Source organism: Salvia hispanica, chromosome 1, assembly GCF_029641045.1.
Source record: "Salvia hispanica isolate PSC_SH4W2 chromosome 1, Shi_PSC_v1, whole genome shotgun sequence".
Lineage (NCBI taxonomy): Eukaryota > Viridiplantae > Streptophyta > Magnoliopsida > Lamiales > Lamiaceae > Salvia > Salvia hispanica.
In genome coordinates, this window is record NC_142692.1 from 60,947,482 (window position 1) to 60,964,932 (window position 17,451).

Below are 17,451 nucleotides of genomic sequence, written 5' to 3' on the forward strand. Positions count from 1 at the left end.
GGGTTTAAGTCCAAATTGTGTGTTGGTGAATATGTGGGATTTATTCTTTTTAGTTTTTTGGGGTGTGTGTTTTGCTTTGTAGTATGAATCGTTTGGTGCTGGGGACAAGAAAATTGGTGGGCACTAATAGTTTATTCACATTGCTCTTTGTAAGTGTTAAGGACTGATATGATATGTTTCAATACAGATGAGACCTTCACAACAAGACTGCAATACTCCTGTGTGATGGTAGAATCATGTGGAAAGTAGTACGTTGGTGGGGAGATACAGTACATAGACTATTGTGACTCAGATAGGTGGTTTAAACTAGAAGTGGATGATGTTATGGAGAAGCTTGGTGTTAATGTAAGTAGGTTAAAGTATTATTACTTTAAGCCCGGTATAAGCTTAGATGAAAGGTTAGTGAGATACGTGTAGTGTGTTAGAGTTTAAGTCCAGATTGTGTGTTGGTGAACATGTGGGGTTTATTCTTTTTGGTTTTTTGAGTATGTGTGTTCTGCTTTGTAGTGTGAATCGTTGGGGACAAGAAAGTTGGTGGGCACTAATGGTTTATTAATATTGCTCTTTGTAAGTGTTAAGGACCGATATGATATGTTTTCAGTACAGATGAGACCTTCACAACAAGACCACAATACTCCTGTGTGATGGTAGAATAATGTGGAAAGCAGTGCGTTGGTGGGAAGATGATGTACATAAACAATTGTGACCCAGATAGGTGGTTTAAACTGGAAGTGGATGATGTTCTGGAGAACCTTGGTGTTGATGTAAGTAGGTTAGAGTATTATTACTTGAAGCTCGGTATAGACTTAGATGAAAGGTTAGTGAGATTGTTTGACAACATCTCATCAACAGAGATAGCTGAAATAGTTGTAGAGAAAGGGGTAGTGGATGTGTATGTATTAGAAATGGGTCACTCACCCCTTAAAAGGCCTCATAAGGGGGAGGGTTATCCACACTTATATAGAGAAGTTAGGATCAACCAAGTCGATGTGGGACAGGGATTTGGAGAATTTAACAGTATGCGGTAGAAGCAGATGAGGTGTGTGTTAATCAACTAACACAAGAGAATATCATTGGTGGTGTGGGTACAGTAGATAATGTCGGTGTGGGTGCTTCAAGTACTGTGGGTGGCGATGTGGGTAGTGTGGATGCTTCAAGTGTTGGTGAATTTAGGGATGGAGATGGAGCAATGGCTTCTGGATGGTGAAATTAGAGTTGGAGATAGACAAGTTGGTACTTCTTTTGAGAATGGAAATGGCAAGGGTAAAGGCAAAGGTTGGTATAAACTCAAATGGAAAGGCAGTGAGTAGAATACTGAGAAGGGGACCGAGTAGGTGAATGACAAGGTCATCGGGAAGGGTAAGGCTGAAGAAGAAGGGTAAGCTTGGTGCGGCTGATGGAGTACGGTCTGGGCAGCAATCCGGGCAGCATTGTTGTCTTATAAGTCGCACCAAGCTTATCCTTCCCGTTTCCAGTAGCCTTACCCTTCTCAGTCACCTACTCGGTCCTCTTCTTAGTATTCCTACTCATTGCCTTCCCCTTTGAGTTACCACCAACCTCTGTCTTTTGGCCCTTACTCTTAAGAAAATGTACTTCCTCTGTTATATGAGCAATTTCTATTTCACACAGATTAAGAAGAAATAAATACCGTGTTAAGTGAAGGGACAAAAAGTAGAAGAGAATAAAATTAGAGCGACGAATAGAAAATAAAGTAGGAGAGAGAGTATTAATATTGCCAAAAATAAAAAGGACTAAATTATCGTAGAACTTTCCAAAATGGAAATATAATAGTTAATGGATGCCCTCACATGACCCATAAGTAAATGCTCATCAACAACAAAATCTAGTGATTTAGGTGATGGTTTCATTGCACTTGAAGAACGAAGAAGACATTCCCTTTTCTTTACAGAGTTTCAAGTTCGGAATCAGGACCTGATCAAAGAATCAATTCCAGCATGAGGCTACAACAAAACGACATTCTTCTACTTGGCTAACTGCACAACCACTACAGCTAAAGCTTGAGCCAAATATGCAAAATGGTCGCCTTTTGTGTGCTGCATATCACGAATACCTTTTTAGACTGCATATTCAACCCGTTGATGGGAAAGGAATTATAAATCAAGAAATTTTTCACCTTTACATCAACCTAACGTTGGTCAAATCTCTACATCTCTGCTCTATGATGAAACAACTTTGTGATTCCTCTGCGTTCACAATCCTGAAAAGTAACTTTCAGAATCATCAGATAAATATGACCAGGGAGGGAACTGAAGCGCAGCAGGTTTTGATGCACTGAACTTAAGTAGAAATTTTGGGAAAGTAACTACTCTATCTACCTATCGATTGCCTTAACTGACCTTGAACATATTCAAATACAAGGGTTTGTCAGGATTCAGCCTTCTCAACTTCAAGTAAGTATAAGCAAAGCTCAGCTGATCACGTGATGTAAATCGATCAACTTCATTGAACCAAAGGCATGAAAACAAGTTTGACATTGCTGTATGTGCCCTGACAATGAATGATCCTTCAGGAACAACTACAGAAGAATGAAAGTAAAAACAGTGAGATTGCAAAAACGAGCAAAAAAAGAGGCACTAATAGGGAGAAAAAGAATTCACTAATCAAACTCACAGCTTGGAAGATGAATATCCGGGTCTGACAAGTCATACTTGGTTAGACCATCAGACTGATAAAAATGGAACTGCTCATCAATAACAGAGTGATTGTACTTATTTAGCCGTTTATTTTGGAGCACCTCCTCCCAAACACAATGACGAGTATAATGATTTGAAATAGCATATTCTGAGCCCGCTCGCCACAAAAAGTACTCGATGATCAGCATTGGATCGGCATTAAGGCGCAACTTACTATCAACCCAAATAGAATACCTAACCATGAAAATGCCACAATCAAGATTTCAAATTAGTTATTCAAATTAACAAGATATTATCAGAAATGAAAATGAATCATGGATATTTCATGGCTAGAGGACCACCTAGAAGACGGGAAAAGGCGATGCGACAAAAATTTTGGCACCTTTCCAGTTTTCCGCATATCTTCATATGGTAAGTTCTTCACAACAACTATCCTCCATAACCCAATGTTACCTCTTTCGTCAGGGATATTTCCTTCGGATGAGAGCTTAGCTAGAGTTTGCGCATCAACAAACATAACAAAGCAAACATTTTTCTTGGAGTACTCACTTATCTGCAATTAGTATGCCAATGTCAGTCCAAGAAAGTTTGTATAGTTTAAGCAACCATATTGTCATGTAAAGGCATAACCAACCTACATAGTGCCAAGCAGGAAACGGCATATGCAACCTACAGCAAAAAAGATGCCTGAGATCTATAGAGTTTTATGCCTTAATTCTATAATGACAAACTCCATCTTAGATGATGTAGGGAATAATAACTAGTAACATTTTGCGGTGATGGTGAGCTCACCCTTTCCCCATTATATAACTTTTCCCCCTCGGAAATGGACAACCGATATACAGAAAAATTTCCTTCAATTTGTGAGAATGCACTCAGCTCCATAGGATTTGGAACAGCATGAACTAAAAAATACTACATTGTACAGTACTTACAGTTCCACATAAAACATAAAGTAACAAACTAACAAGACAACAATTTTTCAGAAAGGTATCAGTCCTTACCAATTTGCTAGTTGGTCTTCTCAAAAAGTCAAAGCTCCCAAAGATGCACGAGGATACAACAATTTTACAAGCATTCATAAACTTTTTATCCTCCTCATCCAAATCAAAACCAGTGCTTGGAAATCCATCAGGTCCTCTCACAAAGCCACAATGAATAGTTTGATTAGTTGCACGGAAGGATTTCTCTCTATCCATAAATTTCTGATGTCCTCCAAATCGTGCTTCACTAGGAAGGATCCCCTGCTCTCTTTCAAGATACCTCAAGGAAAAACGAGCGAGCTTCACATTATCCTCAGGCTCTTGGAGGTAAGTAACGGAATCAAGAAAAGGTACCTCACAAGGAGAGTAGCCTGAAATTTTAAATGAGGTTAAACAAAAGGATCAGCATAGTACCTCCCTGATTTAATGACCTTATTGACTATAATTAACATTTGAGAAACACTGGCTCAAAAATCAATATTCTTATTCAGGAACTATATAGACACCTCACAAGCAAAAACTTCCCTGTATAATCTGTTCTTAAATGAACATGAGCTGAACCTACTACACCTCAATATATCCATAAGTAACTGCTATGAAAGAAATCGCTAAATACTTACGCTGCCTATGCGGTTTTTTTGGTTGCTTTGTTACATAATTTGATACATTCTTCCATTGCTCTGGAACGCTATTCGCCTTGGTTTCTTCCTCAGCGTCTTCCAAAATAACTGTCTCTTTAAATGAATATACCAATAGCAGTATCAGTTCCGGTCATGAGAAAGTTAAACCAGTATGAGATTGTGTGTGAATAAAAAGACACTCAATATAAGAATATAAATTTCTATCATCACTTTTTAAGCAATCTATACACACCAAATTATCAGTTTTCAAGATTGACATTTGACAGTGAGATGTCTCTCTTTTATCAAGACCATCTGGGAAAAATATTACAACAAGAATAGAACCATCTAAAAGTTTCATAAAAAATGTTGACAATGTCGTCAAAAATCTGTAAGAGATCATGTAAGAAGAGGGTAGCGAGTGACAGCATTTAGTTTTTAAAAATCTAGTAGAGGACAAGTCTAAAGCACAAAACATGCATCAGAACACAACAAAGTTCCATCAATGTAGTGCATGGCAATAACTCACCATATAAATGCATCTTTACCCCAAAGTATACGAAATATATCAAGAAGAGGACAGCAAGTAACAACATTTTTGTAGAAATCCGACCAAACTTCCTTCCTCGGCCGGCGAGAAGCCAGCAAATGTTTCTCATTTTGAATCTGCAACTTGTTTCCAAACCACCAATGCATTTTCTCTTAGATGAAAGTTCAATGCTGCTCGTGCAAGCCATCAGGATACACATCCAAATTCTCAACTATGAAACAACTCATCTGCAAGATACAAAACGTCCATAATATATCATTCTACAACTACAATCACTGAAAGGATGTTTTCAAAAGAGAGTAACAAAAAAAAAAAACTCTTCAATTTATGCTAATTTATCACATCTAGGGTTCTAACCAGATGCTATGTGCTCCCTAATCTTCAGATTTTCACTGTGCAAACAATAATAACAAGTATAAAATGAATAATTAGCTTAGCCGGTAATTTTACAGATTGTTCACAGAATATACTATCTAAATTTACATTTGCAGTTAAGGAAAACCACAAAATCGCATTTCATAACATAAGTAATGCCGATTTCTAGAAATACCATGTACTATAACTAAGGGTTTAGCATTTGATTGCTAGAGAAAAAAAAAAGATGTTAGGAAAATTGACAGCGAAGAAACTGGAGTTGGTGGTTACCGATTGAATCTTCCGTAGTTGAATATTTTAGCGCGCGGATTAGGAGTTGTGAAGGGGAAGAAGATAAAGAGAAATGGCTGGGCGGATCTAAGCTGAATCTGCTGCGCTCAAATTGGCTTCATTTTAACTTAAATTTAGCAATCACTTTTATTTCAAGTAATTTTATACTACTATATGTCACTTATATTTAACTATAGTAGCATTAATTTTATATAGTCGTATTACATTATATTCCATCCATCAAAATGTATGACTATATTCTTAGTTACTTGCAAAATATCTGCTATTTTAATTGAAATTAATTTACACTATATAATGATAAAATTTGGCATGTGTCCAGCCTCGATAACAAATTAAGCTGCTTAATATCTAAAAATTAAAATTTCGCCAATTCAAATACTCAGGAATTTGTAGGGTACTAGTAATTTTTTTAAAATCCAAACTTCAATTACGAAATTGATTTTTTATTCAATTTTATGGGAACATAAGTTTTCACTTTTCATAGTGTCGGTAAACAGAGCTGACCAATGTGGACTAGTTTAGAATTGGGCCACGCATCATTTTCTCTTTAGATGCCAACCGCGATAGTCTTACATTGGGCCAATATAGCCTCAAACTCAAGCCTTACGGCTTACTCCCTCCACCCACAAATAATCATTCTGTGTTCTTTGTCTGTCCATCAATAAATATTTCATTTTTATTTAGTTTATTATTTTTTATAATAGATCTCATATTCTATTAACTTTATTTTGCTCATATTTCAATATAAAACTAATATACTCCATCTGTCCTCTAAAAATAGGAACTTTTGAAACAACACGAATTTAAGCAAAATCAGTAAATTAAGAGAGAGATAGAAAGAAAAGTGGCTTGGTGAAAAATGGGTCCCACTTTATTGAAGAGAACGAATTTTCCTAATATAGAAAGTTTCTATTTTTAGAGAACGGACCAAAAATGAAAGAATTTCTATTTTTAGGGGACGGAGGAAGTATGAAAGTGTGACTCACTTTCTACTACTTTTCTTAAAACTCGTGCTCAACCATAATTGGACTGTATTGGTGGACAAAAGGACTGAAGGAGTACCATTTCCTCTTCTGTTGCAAAGGGCAAAATTTCTGACATTAGGTCAACAATACATGCTTAGGAGATTTTCTTTTACCTCAAAAAAAGATGCTTTTCTATTTCGTATCTCTTGAAAGACGCATATATCTAACGCGTCTTTAGAAAACTAAAAAAAAAGTCGAATCGCACAAGTGGTTGAGGCGCGGTGGAAGATTTTAAGCGCATTCATCGTAGTTTGAATCCCTTGTGGACTGAATTCTTCTTTATTCTACTTAGAACTAAGGTGTGCACATTAAAGATCTTATAACATGCCTATAACCATTTGTACGGTTTGACTTTTTTGTTTCTCTAAATACGCGTTAGATATATGCGTCTCTGACTTTTTTTGTTTCTCTACATACGCGTTAAATATATGCGTCATCGGACCACGGGTTAATTGTTGGTTATGGTTCAAAACTGGAACTTGTTTCGTAGTGCAACCGGAACAATAATTTTGCTTCAGGCGGTCCGATTACAGTTTAGAAAATATTTTAATAAAAACATTGGTTTTAGAAGTCTCTTTTATTACCCATATCATCTCATATAGCTTATTTTTATGGAACGGAATGAGTATTTAGTTCGGTTTTGGATGTCTCTTTTATTACATTATAGTTATTGTAACTATACTAATTGCACTACCCCTAATTTACCTTTTATTACTAATTACTCCATCCGTTTCTTCATAGTTGAGTCATTTTACCATTTCGGAAAGTTTCTTCATAGTTGAGTCGTTTCCTTATATGGTAACTTTTTCCTCTCTCTTACTTTATTCACTTTATACTTTATTTTCTCTACCTTTTCCTCTCTCTTACTTTTTTATCTATTTATTTAACACACCCAACATTCATTTCTAAAACTCCGTGCCGAAAAGTTCCGCCTCAACTATGAAGAAATGAAGGGAGTAATCATTACTCTCTCCAAAGAATACGCACTTTGGGCTTGACACGAATTTTAATGCATAATTAGAAAGTAAAAGAGAGGTAGAGAGAAAAAGTAAATAAATATTGTTAGTGAAGAATCGATCCCACCTTATTAGAGCGAAAAAAATTCCAAAACTAGAAAATGCATATTTTTATACGAAGGACTAAAAAAGAAAAGACTGCATATTGACGTGGAACGAAGAAAGTAGGATTACGTGTTATTAGTCCCTTAATAATTACAGCAATATTGAAAAGTCAACGTAGAATTTTCTCAAGTCAGAACGATTAACTGTCGTGTTTATCAAAAAATTGATTGAATTGTTGTTATCTAGTGAGAGTATTTTTCAAGTATGTATAATGAATAATGAGCATATATATATTTAAGACATAGTGGGATCAACCCAGAACTCTTCAAGTGTGTGAGATTCTCACTTTTGAGGAGGGACTATTGACCCCAAATTGATCCGTCCAATCATCTCTACCTAGGGTTTCTTCATCGGAATTTCGATTCAATTTTTCGTCGTCATCTCCTCGATCGGCGATGTTAGGTATTGAGATGATGAATGGCGTCAAAGTCTCGGACGAAATATTGGGGACATTCGCGCCGATAATCGTCTACTGGCTGTATTCGGGGATTTACGTCTTGCTAGGCTCACTCGACGATTACAGGCTGCACACGCGCAAGGATGAAGATGAGAAGAATTTGGTGTCCAAGAGCGATGTCGTCAAAGGCGTGCTCCTCCAGCAGGCGGTTCAGGCCGTCGTCGCCTCCCTTCTCTTCGCCGTGAGTAGTCTTTCTATATTCATTTTTTTCTATTTCAATCGAGATTGCTGCGCGCGCGTGATTTTTGTTGCTGGTGAGCTTGTACTGCTTGCTTGGCTGCAGATTTGGAATCTGCCTTTGTGCGTTTTGGTTGAATTTTCCTGTGAATTTGTGGATTTGCTTGGCTGTCATAGCTGTGTTTATTGACGAGATGTATTGTGAATTTGTGATCATATTGAATGGTTGATCAAGGAGATGTAGTAGGTTATCCCTATGTTGTTGTATGGAAATTGCAATTGGAATTGATAATTGCTGTTGCCTTATTATCTGCAGTTTTTGTTGGATTACTAGTATGCTTTAATCCGAGGCATCAGATTGTTGAAATATTTCTTCGATCTCTCTGGATGTGGCTTTGTCTTCTTTCCGTGGTTGTGTTCTGTGTATCATACAACGAAATGCAGCTGTGTTTCCTTCTGCTGTCAGTAGATTTTAGATTATTGAATGCTTAGAGCAGTTTATTAGGGCAATTTGCTTCTTCAAGCTCAATGGAATGTTCTGGGGGAATGCGCTTATAAATGCTGCTTAAGTTGTTGGGCATGATTACGCCAAAGGACAAAGCATTTTCTTCATTTTAGGAAGCATTTATGGTATGATCCGCATTATATGAACCGGCAATTAATATTCCGTACCTCCGTGGCATGTCGAAGCTTATTGTGCATTGAATACTTGCCCTGTTTTGGCTAAATGAATTTTAGAATATATATACGCCTTTAGAAAACGATATATATTTAATATTCTTGGCCTACTAATTATTTCTTATGGCTGATTCTTATTAAAACAACCAACAAGTACTCCTAACTTTATAAATTTTGACTTAACCATATGAAGATGTCTTTTTAACGCTCACTCACATCATTTTTTTTTTGTTTCGTCATGGATAGGTAATCTACTTGGTCGTAGATAAAATAGAAAACGCAATTGAGTTGGCATAGTTATTTAAATATCTAGTTTAATGAATTGTATATTGGAATTTGGCCGCATGGTACATTGTCCTTGGATGCATTGTCCTTAGAAAGAAAGTCGCTATCCATTTTAAGATGCTTTGGTTACAAGTTGTCGTCTTCTGACAGTTTACCTAGTTGGATAGATTAAATGTGATAACTTGCGATTAATCTGTGATATAAGTGTAAAGTAATTTGAATGTAAAGACCAGCTGGTCGTAGATGCTCCCTTTGTCCCACCATAGTTGGGGCTCTTGGGCATGAAGATTAAGGGACGGGTCTTAAGTGATTTAAGTGGAGAGAGAATAAAAGTAGATAAGTGAGGGAGAACAAAGTAGAGGAGTAAATACAAACACAGAGAGAGTTAAGTACATAGAGAATAAATTAAGAGAGATTAAATGTGTTGATTTTTGTCATAAAGGGAAATGACTCAACTACAGTGGGACGACCAAAAAAGAAATACGACTCAACTACGGTGGGAAGGATGGAGTATTTAACTTTGGTAGTTTCAATTATAGTATTAGTACTTTCCGGAGATTGTTTCTTCATCCCCCAGATTCCACCTGGAATTTTAGTCACATGCTTCCGAATAATTTATCATTAAATAAGAATTACAGATGACCCATCTCATGATTATATTGTCGGGTCTGGTGGCATTAATCTCATACTGGTTGCAGTGGTGGTAACACTCTTTGATTATGATGTTGTGTCATGGGGATATCTTATCTGACCGAGTTATGGATTCACCTCTGGATCGTTACAACTTGCCTAGTCTAGGAAATTAAAGAGGCTGTTGTTTTCAATCATATTACTTAGTTAAGCTGTATTTGTCAAACGAGGTACCCTAGCCTTCCATCTCATTTGTTATTTATTTTGTCGATCCTGTTCATTATTTAAAGAGTCATTTTTGTCCAAATCTTTTGGAGGTTATCTACTTAGGTGGTGTTCGGTTTCCTAGATAAAATAATACCAAGATATAATCTAGGAATGAGTTGTGAGATTATTTTAGTCATAGGGGGTTAGCTATGACTAATTATCCTATGATTATCCATCTAGGGTTGAGTTGTGGAATTGAATCTCATGAACCAAACACACTACATATTTAATCTCGGGATACAATCTTGCAAACCGAACACCCCCTTAAGTGACCATTCTTGACATGATGTAGTATATTTTCTAACCAGAAAATCTTGCATTCTAGAACTGCCATATGTGAGATAACTAATGCTCAGTATCACCTTAGAAAATTTGCTGGTGGAATGTATTTCTTATAAAATGTGTAATTTGGTTATGTAGCATTTTCTCAGGCATGTTAAAGACTCGAAAATCAGAAAACTTTTTTGGCTGTGTAGTTGATGATCTTTTTTGGCCGCACAAATTTTGTTTATTTATCTGGATCTAACTCTGTTTGGATAATTTTGTAATGTTGATTTTGCTAGCTTAATATTTCAGTTTTACATCCTCATAATTATCATTATGTTAGCTAGTGTTGTTTTTTATAAATTTGTACCATGCAGATTACTGGAAGCGACAGTGATCCTGCGCACGCTCAGGTGACTTCCCTCATTGTTCTTGCTCGGCAATTCTTGGTTGGGATGATGGTGTTGGATACCTGGCAGTACTTCATGCACCGCTACATGCACCAAAACAAGTTCTTGTACAAGCACATCCATTCTCAACATCACCGGTTGGTTGTCCCCTATGCGTTTGGAGCTCTGTACAACCACCCAATTGAAGGCCTGCTTCTGGACACAGTAGGTGGTGCTCTATCCTTCCTTGTATCAGGCATGTCTCCTCGGGCTTCCATCTTCTTTTTTTCATTCGCTACCCTCAAAACAGTCGATGATCACTGTGGGCTATGGCTACCGGGCAATCTCTTCCACCTTCTCTTTAGAAACAACTCTGCCTATCACGATATCCACCACCAGCTCTACGGAAATAAGTACAACTTTTCGCAGCCATTCTTTGTGATGTGGGATAGGATCCTTGGTACTTACATGCCGTATTCGCTTGAGAAGAATGTCAACGGGGGCTTTGAAGCACGACCCTCAAAAGAATACAAGGAAGACTGATTTTAACGACAATCACTTGCTGTAACAATTTGTATCACTATAGGTTTTATTTATTTTTTTGAATTGTTACGCCGGCATTGTTTAGTGATTATGAGTGCTCTTTATATTCGTACATATACATACACAATGTGCATGTACAACGATTAGCTCTTCTTAATATAAGCATTTGAAGAATGGAAAAAGAAAAACAGTATGTTTCTATAGTACTACTATTAATACTACTTGATTTTATGCTTTCTGATTTTGGATGCTGTGATATAAAGCATAAATCTCTCTTTCTGATTTTGGTTGCTGTGATATAAAGCGTCTAATATTTTGTAGCTTCCAAAAATATTACTCCATCTGTTGTTCCCTGTAAATAAAATTGTAATCCTATTTAGGGCGTTCCAATATAATAGATGTACTTTACTATCTTTTTAAATTTTTTATTATTTTATTCTCTCTTCATTTATCTATTTTATTTTCTTCCTACTCAACACACTAAACAGATGCAGTAGTTTCTTTCGCAAACGTTGAAGTAGGTCAATAATATCAAGAGTTTTGTTCGGGATGCCAATTTTCTACCTGTAAGAGGTATCTTTGAGTATTTATACATTTTTTCCATTTTGAAGAGATATCTTTATCCTCATCAATGGAGGGGTAAAATATTATAGCTACCATATTTGCCTTCTTTTCATGAAAAATTATTCTCCAAATGGGAGGTATTTGAGAAAGTATTACATTTTATGTTTTTTAATGCATTTTGTACTACTCCATTTTATGTTTTAAAAATAATTTACCTTCCTATATAGTACTCCCTCCGTCCCATAAAAGATGTCACACTTGTGGAGGTTTTGTTTTGTGTGTTAGATGAAGAGAGAAAATATAATTTTTATATTAATGTGAGAGAGAACTTTTTCCAAAAATGAAAATGTGACATCTTTTGTGGGACAAACTAAAAAGGAAAGTGTGACATCTTTTATGGGACGGAGGGAGTACCTTTTTCTCTTTGGAATGTGTTACTTTTTGGAAGAATATATTTCATTTTTTAAAAAGATAAATAGATGATATATTCCTTTCATTTAACTTTCCTTCTTAGAGATAGTTCTAATAGATTTAGGGTTTAGATTTCTATAAAATGATGTAGAAGATGAGATGCTATTTTTTTGATTTCTCGCTTTTTGATCTTAATTTTGAATTCCTTTTGATCTAGGGGTGCCTATGGCGGCAATTTTGTTGGGCGATTGAGAATTCTGGCTTTGCTTTGTTAGTCATGGTCTTTCAAGCTAATTTCTATTCCTAGTCTTAATTAAATTTTACTAGTTGCTTATCGATTCGCTTTATATTTGTCGCTTGGCTTTGTGAATGTTTTTAAAATTGGAAACAAATTTTATTACCAATGCATTCAACTTATTAAATGGGTTTGGATAAGGTAGTAGTATGCCCTTCGTCCCATAAAAATATGTGCATTTAAAATGATACGAGAATTTAAGTACAACTAGCTAAAATAAGAAAGAGGGGAAAATAAGTTGAAATAATATCAAGTAAATAATAAGACCTACATTATTATTTATTTAAAGAGTTGTAATAATGGTCCATAGTTGTAAATAAAATAGTAACTTCATATAAATAAAAAAGCTAGCAATTTTTCAGGAACAAACATGAAACATAGATATTTTTATGGGACAATTGGTGTATTTTTGAAATCTCTTATCACGACATACTTCCTCTGTTCCATAGTAGATAGAGATGTTTATTTCAGCACACAATTTAAAAAAATTGTGTTAAATGAGTAAAGGAAAAAAGAACAAAGTAGGAAATGAAAAAGGAGAGAGAATAAAGTAAGAGCCAATCAAATCAATGAGAAGAAATGTGTTAATTTTTATTAAAAAAAAGTAACTACATTACTATAGAACATACTAAAATAAAAAAAAATTACACATAAATAACTATGAGATTTTGAAAACAGATGGTGGTCATGATACTAAATTTGTCTACATCTACTTTCATACTATTTGCCAGAGATAATTTCATTCTTAATTAGATTATAAGATCAAATATCTGGAAACATGTGCAGGAAATATAACATAACTTAATAAGACAAAATTTGAAGTGACATAAAAAGAATCCAAAATGAGTTGATAATCATCAAATAGCCAAAAACTGGAAATCCTAATTAGGCAGATATCTCGACAAACCGAAAGGTGAAATTCAAAAGAAGCAAAAGAAAATTACTGATATCAAGCTTAACACTCTCACTATAGTTCCATGATTCAAAACTAACTCAGCACAGAAATCACACTTAGCTCTTGCCAGCAACCTTTTCCTTTAGCTTCTGTATCTTCAACACCTTCTTCACGATCTTCTGTTCTTCCACCAAGAAAGCTCTGATAATCCTACAAAATCCAAAAAGAGACAAAGATAAGACAGTTTGCCTGAACTATTAACATGTGAAAGGAGGTAACCAAATGCAAGAACCAAAACTTGAACAAGTGAAAAGGTAGTAACTAAATGTGAGAAACAACAAACCTCTCTCTCACAGCACCACCAGACAAAACACCACCATAGGCACGGTTCACAGTCCTCCTGTTTCTGGAGAGTCTAGACCTCTTGTACTCAGCAGGTCTCAAGTGAGGAATCTGATAGTAAACAGCAAAGATTGAGATTAATTTCCCACAAACAAAAGCTTATTATTACTTTTCTTCTATCCTCAATTATAACACATACTACACCATACAACACAAAATTACAATTTTCCAACCAGCTCTATGCTAATAGATCAACTCTATTGTTTTCCACAAAATGATGCTTTAACTAAACATTACAGTACTTTATTTTATGGGCAATAAACCAGCTAAGTGCATACTTATATAACTTTAAGCCCCCTAGTTAAAAGGTATGCAACCAAGATTCTATTTATTTTTCTAAAATCCTTTCTTACAAAAATTTTCCCTTGTCAACATGCTTTACTCAGCATATAATCAGCAGTACAACAAACTAACAACAAGATCAATATTAGCAACATAATATTATTGCAACGATACTACCATATTCCCCTGTAGGAGTTAATTTGTAAGAGATCATTTCACTAAACATCAATGAAATGGGATTCATTTACAGGTGGAAGTAAGTGATCATCAAGCCATTCATAAAAAACAACTCAATATAAAATTTACGCAATTGGATAAAGGTCAAAAACACTCAAGATAGATGTTATTCTCCACTAATAAACTAGGGCAAACACTCAAAAATAGATGTTACCGTTCCCTGTCAAAACATAGACCACCATGGCAACATTGGCAAGCAATAGCATGCAGTACGAATTTTGCTTGTGGTGAAGTCATTGAGTATGCAATGTTGAAGTTGAGAGATTACACTGTCTTGCTTGAGTTGAAGTTAATTAGATTAATTCTAGTAAATCAAAAGCTACACTTTTACAATCAACTATAATCGAATCTCACAGACTACATTAACAAATAAACAATAAATCAAATAAAAAATCAAGCTATGCTTACCCCTTGGATTCTCTTTCCAGTAACGGGACACTTAGGGCCGCTTGCCCTCTTCTTCGTTGTCTGGTAAACTAGCTTTCCCCCTAAATTTCACACACAAATCATACTCAATCAATTCATGAATCCAAATAAATCGGTTGAAACACAAAACTTAAAAAGACTATCAACGTATTCCTCGAATCAATCAGAACAGCAAATCGAAAAAAAAAATAGAGCGAGAAGTTTGTGCAAACCGGGAGTTTTGACAACCCGATGCTGGTTGGACTTGGTGGCATAGCTGTGGCGCTTCCTGTAGGTGAGCCGCTGCACCATTTTTGTGTGTGAATGAGTTGCAGAGAGTGGCTGTGGCGGAGGAGGATGAGAAAATGAAGAGAGATGAGTATATAAGCTGCAGCCCTATTTTCTAGGGTTCAGATTTTCCTTTGAAATCCACGGCTCAGATTCTTTGTTGTGAAACGGGCTTTCGTTCATTCCGTTTATAAAGCCCAATGCTCACTATTTAATTCCCAATTTCTACGCCCTTTTTCTTAGGCCCGCTTTATTTTCACTTCTTTTTTCACAAAGGGGTCCATATGGAAAATAATTTATTTATTTTCAGCATTTGGTTTTAGATTTATTAGTTAATAATTGGTTCTTAGAATTGATTATCCTTGATTTGCGATAAAATTCAGTTTATAGTAATTGAATGGTTGGCGGGTATAGTTATGGGTGAAGAAAAATGCTGAAATATCAATATATCATATGTATTGTATCAAAAAATATTAAATTTTCGGTATGGTATAATACTTTACTAAATAATTTCGGTACGATACTGCATTATACCAAAAATCCAATACATATGTAATTTTGATATATCGTACTCCTCACGTCCGCCATTAGGAGTCTCATTTTTTGCTGGCACGAATTTTAAGAAATGTTAAGAAAGGTGAGTGAAAAAAATTATTGGAATATGAGTCTCACTTGTACTAGTTTTAAATGAAATGAGAGTGGAATGAGTTTAGACTTTAGTGGAATGTGAGGCTCTATTACCATTTATAGTAAAATAAACAAGGACTCTTATTCACGGACGAACTAAAATGAAAAAACGAGACTCCTATTCATGAACAGATGGAATAGTATATATCAACAGTAGTATATATCAACAGTAATATGCAAGTGTGCAACCATCGTTTATAACAATATGTTTGCTCGAGACATACCAAATATTATAAAAGTTTGGTGATTTGCATATACTTCCACTTCGAGATTTAGGTTTTTCCAGACTCTCTTCACAAAATATGAAACTCGATATAACAATTCTCACAAGTACGCTCTTCTAGTGCTCCCATGTGTGATTTTGGATTCGCCATATATTGTAAAAATATGACTGATCTAGATGTAGCATCACAATCACAAGATCTACATGGTAGTACTAGTAGGACTAAAGCTACTAGAGGATTAGATATGTACTTGCAATCGAGCTTTATTTTTCGTGATGCATGTCCTCTAGCCAACAATCGACGTCCTTCAATGGAGGTCAACACATGAGAAAGAGTTTTCAATACTCGCAGCAATGCCAATGATATTTTTGTTGTTGAGCAAGCTTTTAGCAATCGACGGTTATGTCTTAGACGACAAAAAGGAGTAGACTATCTGCCAAAAACATGGAGCAACTATGTTACTCGATGATTGGGCAAACATGCGAAAACAAGAGTCAGATTGGAATACTCATGAAGAGTGATAGCGAAGAGTTACCGATGGTGAGGTAGGACCCAACAAAATATGACGATGAGCTACGAGTACAACCGAGCCGAATATGTAAGCCATGTAAGAGAACTATGTAGGCATTGATTCCTCATACTCCATCCGTCTCATAAAAATATGTGCACTTTTCATTTCATCCATCCCATAAAATTATGCGCATTTCCATTTATGAATAACGGGGTCCCACTATCTATTAAGACTGCTTTAACTACCATTTTTCTTCTCTCTTACTTTACCAATTTTATGTTAATTTACGTGTCATATCATATGCCCATATTTTTCTAAAATGAAGGTAGTACTCCCTCCATCCCCAAAGAGTATGAACAATGAGTTTGGTATAGGTTTTAATAAATAAAGGAAAAAGTAAGAGAGAGAGAAAGAGAAGTTAGTGGAAATAATGTTAGTGGAGAATGAAGTCCACATTATTGTAGTGTTATTAGTTGTAAATAGTAATGATATAAGGAGTAAATAAAATGATGTGTAGGAGTAATATATTGTTTGACTTTTTCAAAATTAAAAAGTTCATACTTGTCAAAGATGAACGGAAAATGAAATAGTTTATATTCTCACATGAGTATAAACTATGGATACATAGACAAATCTAAAATATCTAACTTTAAAAGTTCAAAAGTTGAAGTCAAATCCTTTTCAATATATTTCTTATTTCGTGTTTTTAAACTTTGTATGTTGTTGGCACTTGTAAATCAATATGCATATTGTACAACTCCAATTTAATAAAATTGCAATTTTTCTTTCTTATCTACTTGTTTTCAATTTAATTTAAGTGTTGTCAAGGTTAAATTTATTTTATACATTATAATTACATAATTCAAAATCTAAAAAATCAATTCAAAAAACTCAAGAAACCTCCAAAATCTGAATTAAAACTGTCAAAAATCGGAATCGTC

The 17,451-nt window shown here is 35.2% G+C and overlaps 3 protein-coding genes across 3 annotated transcripts; 1 reads left to right on the plus strand and 2 right to left on the minus strand.

Annotated features, from left to right (window-relative positions):
• Nucleotides 1-1,700: 1,700 nt before the first annotated feature.
• LOC125218930 (transmembrane protein (DUF616)) lies at nucleotides 1,701-5,596 on the minus strand. Its single transcript, XM_048120738.2, is given in 10 exon segments — nucleotides 1,701-2,054; nucleotides 2,135-2,218; nucleotides 2,358-2,536; nucleotides 2,632-2,888; nucleotides 2,996-3,207; nucleotides 3,659-4,008; nucleotides 4,258-4,371; nucleotides 4,787-4,886; nucleotides 4,888-5,034; nucleotides 5,453-5,596. Coding segments are annotated over 8 exon segments (1,332 nt in total). The 5' UTR covers nucleotides 4,954-5,034; nucleotides 5,453-5,596; the 3' UTR covers nucleotides 1,701-2,054; nucleotides 2,135-2,164.
• Nucleotides 5,597-7,856: 2,260 nt separating this feature from the next.
• On the plus strand, nucleotides 7,857-11,512 carry LOC125223780 (sphinganine C4-monooxygenase 1-like). Its single transcript, XM_048127076.2, has 2 exons — nucleotides 7,857-8,257; nucleotides 10,755-11,512. Exons 1-2 carry the CDS (start codon nucleotides 8,015-8,017, stop codon nucleotides 11,307-11,309), a joined length of 798 nt encoding a protein of 265 aa, XP_047983033.1. The 5' UTR covers nucleotides 7,857-8,014; the 3' UTR covers nucleotides 11,310-11,512.
• A 1,872-nt stretch (nucleotides 11,513-13,384) lies between these two features.
• Nucleotides 13,385-15,184, minus strand: LOC125223421 (large ribosomal subunit protein eL34-like). The gene is made up of 4 exons (XM_048126560.2): nucleotides 15,034-15,184; nucleotides 14,804-14,883; nucleotides 13,818-13,927; nucleotides 13,385-13,684 (listed from the first exon to the last, which is right to left on the minus strand). The coding sequence occupies exons 1-4, from the start codon at nucleotides 15,110-15,112 to the stop codon at nucleotides 13,591-13,593; spliced, it is 363 nt and encodes a 120-aa protein (XP_047982517.1). The 5' UTR covers nucleotides 15,113-15,184; the 3' UTR covers nucleotides 13,385-13,590.
• Nucleotides 15,185-17,451: the final 2,267 nt, after the last annotated feature.